Source organism: Ostrea edulis, chromosome 6, assembly GCF_947568905.1.
Source record: "Ostrea edulis chromosome 6, xbOstEdul1.1, whole genome shotgun sequence".
In the NCBI taxonomy this organism is placed as follows: domain Eukaryota; kingdom Metazoa; phylum Mollusca; class Bivalvia; order Ostreida; family Ostreidae; genus Ostrea; species Ostrea edulis.
Window position 1 is genome coordinate 34,202,390 of NC_079169.1, and position 3,033 is coordinate 34,205,422.

General features: G+C 38.0%; 1 protein-coding gene across 1 annotated transcript; it reads right to left on the minus strand.

Annotated features, from left to right (window-relative positions):
- Positions 1-407: 407 nt before the first annotated feature.
- LOC125647117 (uncharacterized) lies at positions 408-1,220 on the minus strand. Its single transcript, XM_048873808.2, has 2 exons — positions 858-1,220; positions 408-671 (listed from the first exon to the last, which is right to left on the minus strand). Exons 1-2 carry the CDS (start codon positions 1,218-1,220, stop codon positions 408-410), a joined length of 627 nt encoding a protein of 208 aa, XP_048729765.2.
- Positions 1,221-3,033: the final 1,813 nt, after the last annotated feature.

Genomic DNA, 3,033 nt, shown 5'->3' on the forward strand with positions numbered 1-3,033 from the left:
AAAGTCGAATTGAAGGCCACAGCGAGAGATTTATTCTTCTCACGTAGAAGTTTTTGAATAAATTCTGCTTCATATGAATATAAAAACAGGTCAGCTAACAAAGGAGCACAATTTGTGCCCATGGGAATTCCAAAAGACTTGGAAGACCTGATCACCAAAGACCACGAAGATATTGTCAATGAGGAACTCTAGCATATTTTTTATTTCAACTTCAGAGTACTTGTGCGTGGAATCAGAGTGGTGTTTAACAAAGTAAGTTTTTGAATGACTGATCACTAGATATGAATATTTCCGTTTTTGTTGAAGAAGCAACTGTCTATGATGTGAAAAAGTCTAGTCTTTAATTTATCGTGAGAAATGGTCGTGTATAGTGTTGAAAAGTCATAGGTTTTGATGTTATTACTTACTTACTTAGCCCTTTGCTCCTCTCCCTCCATCTGACTCTGTTTGGCGCTAATCTTTCTGCTAAGTTCCAGGTGTAGCCTTGCTCTTTTAATTCTGCCTCCGTAACTCTGCGCCAGCTGCTCCTTGGTCTTCCTCTGTTTCTTTTTCCTTGGGGGTTCCATTTGAGGGCTTGTTTTGTGATGCTGCTTGGTGGTTTTCGCAGTGTGTGTCCAATCCATGACCATTTGCTTTTTTTGATTTGGATATCTATGGGGGCTTGATTTGCTCTTTTCCAAAGATCCTCGTTTCTTACTTTATCAAACCATCTGATGTTCATTATTCTGCGCAGGCAGTAATTGATGAATCTTTGAATTTTTGAAATCGTGGCATTTGTTGTTCTACATGTTTCTGCCCCATACAGAAGCACAGACTTTATATTTGAATTAAAAAATCTTGATTTTAGTGTTCCATACTTTCCCCAGAATGTTGAAGATGACCCTAGCCTTGTTTATTCTGGTCTTAACATCAGCATCGGTACCTCCATTCACAATCACAATGCTTCCAAGGTAAGTAAACTCCTCAACTTCTTCCAGGATGGTATCCCTTATTTTGATAGACTGTTTACTCTTTGCATTAATTTTCATAATTTTTGTCTTACTTTCATTAGGTTTCAATCCTAGTTTAACTGATGTTGCTGCTAGGAGAGATGTTTTGTCTTGCATTTGTTGTTGGGTACTGGAGATGAGGGCAATGTCATCAGCAAAATCCAGGTCATCCAGTTGTTGGCACATTGTCCATTGGATTCCATTTCTTTTCCCTTCAGTTGTTACTCTCATGATGAAGTCAATTGCCAGGAGGAAGAGAAAAGGAGATAGCAAACAACCTTGCTTGACTCCAGTCTTGACATCAAAACTTTATGTGAGTTGACCTTCATGTATAACTCTACATTTCATGTTGTTGTAGGAGTTCCTGATGATGTTAATGAACTTTTATGGTATTCCATAGTGTGCCATTAGATTCCATAAAACTTCTCTATCTAAGCTGTCAAAAGCTTTCTCGAAGTCTACAAAGTTGAGAAATAGGGAGGTGTTCCATTCTAGAGATTGTTCTATGACTATTCTCAGTGTTGCTATTTGGTCCGTGCATGATCGATCTTTTCTGAAGCCTGCTTGTTGGTCTCTGAGCTTCTCGTCTATGGCCTTCAAGAGTCTTGTTAGGATGATTCTGTTTAGCACTTTTGCAACTACTGATAGTAATGCCTCTGTAGTTTTTACATTCTTTAAGATTTCCTTTCTTGGGCAGCTTAATTAGATGGCCGCTGTTCCAGTCTTGAGACATTTCCTCGTCTTTCCATACGCTGTTGAAGATCTTGTGAAGGATATTTGCTGTAAGATCTGGATTTGCTTTTAGAGCTTCTGGAGGAATGTTGTCTGGGCCAGACGATTTGGCTGATTTTAACTTTTTAATTGCCTTTTATTTCAATTTTGGATGGAGGGTGAAGGTTGACTTTAAGTTCTTCTTTGGCTTTGTTAATATCTGGTGTTATGTCAGGCGGTGGTCTGTTTAAAAGTTCTTTAAAATGTTCTGCCCATCTTGCTAACTGTTCCTCCGTTGTGGTTAGAACTTTTCCATTTTTGTCTTTAATCTGTTGGCTTGTTTGTCTAAAACGGCCTGCAAGTTTTTTTGTGATATCATACAGGCCCTTCATATTTCTCATCCTAGCAGCTTCTTCTGCCTGTGCAGCTAGATTTTCTACAAAAGTTCTTTTGTCTTTTCTTGTACTCTGTCTAACCTCTTTGTGGGCTTTGTTGTAATTTTTTTGAGCTGTTGCTTTTTCTCTCCTTGTTCTGCTGCAGTTTATTGTCTCTTTTCTCTGTTTTCTCACTTGGATCTTTTTGAGAGTTTCTGGTGTTATCCACTCTTTTTGTGTGTATGTTTTCTTGCCAAGCGTTTCTTCACATGTGCTGGTTATCACTTCCTTAATCTGACTCCACTGATCTTCAATATTCTCAAGTTCTTTTTGTGATTCAAATTTATTTGACAACAGGATATTGAACTGATCTTTTGTTGATTTTGTCTTTCAGGAAGTTGACATTATACTTCACCCGTGGATTTTTCATGGTGAATACCTTTCTTAGCTTCATTTGTATTTTGCCTACCAATAGATGATGGTCTGATGCAGCATCTGCGCCTCTTGACACAAACGTCTTGAAGCGATCTTCTAAATTTCTTGTTGATGCAGAAATGATCTATTTGGTTTTCTGTTACATGGTCTGGTGATACCCATGTGGGTTTATGTATGCGTTTGTGTGCAAATACACTTCCTCCAATGACAAATTTATTGTTGGCACAAAGTTCAGCAAATCTTTCCCCGTTCTCGTTCATCTGACCAATTCCATGTTTTCCCATTATTTCTTCATAACCTAAGTTGTTGTTTCCTATTTTGGCATTAAAATCTCCCATGAGTATTGTGATGTCGTTTTCTTTTTGCTGGTTTAGAGTGGCATTAAGTGTATTATAAAAGTTATCTTTGACATTTTCTTCAACTTCGTTGGTGGGCGCATAGCATTGTACAAAGTTTGCTTTTATTCTCGCTTTCTTTGTTTGGAAACTTGCTGTTATGATTCTCGAGTTGACAGGTTCCCATGA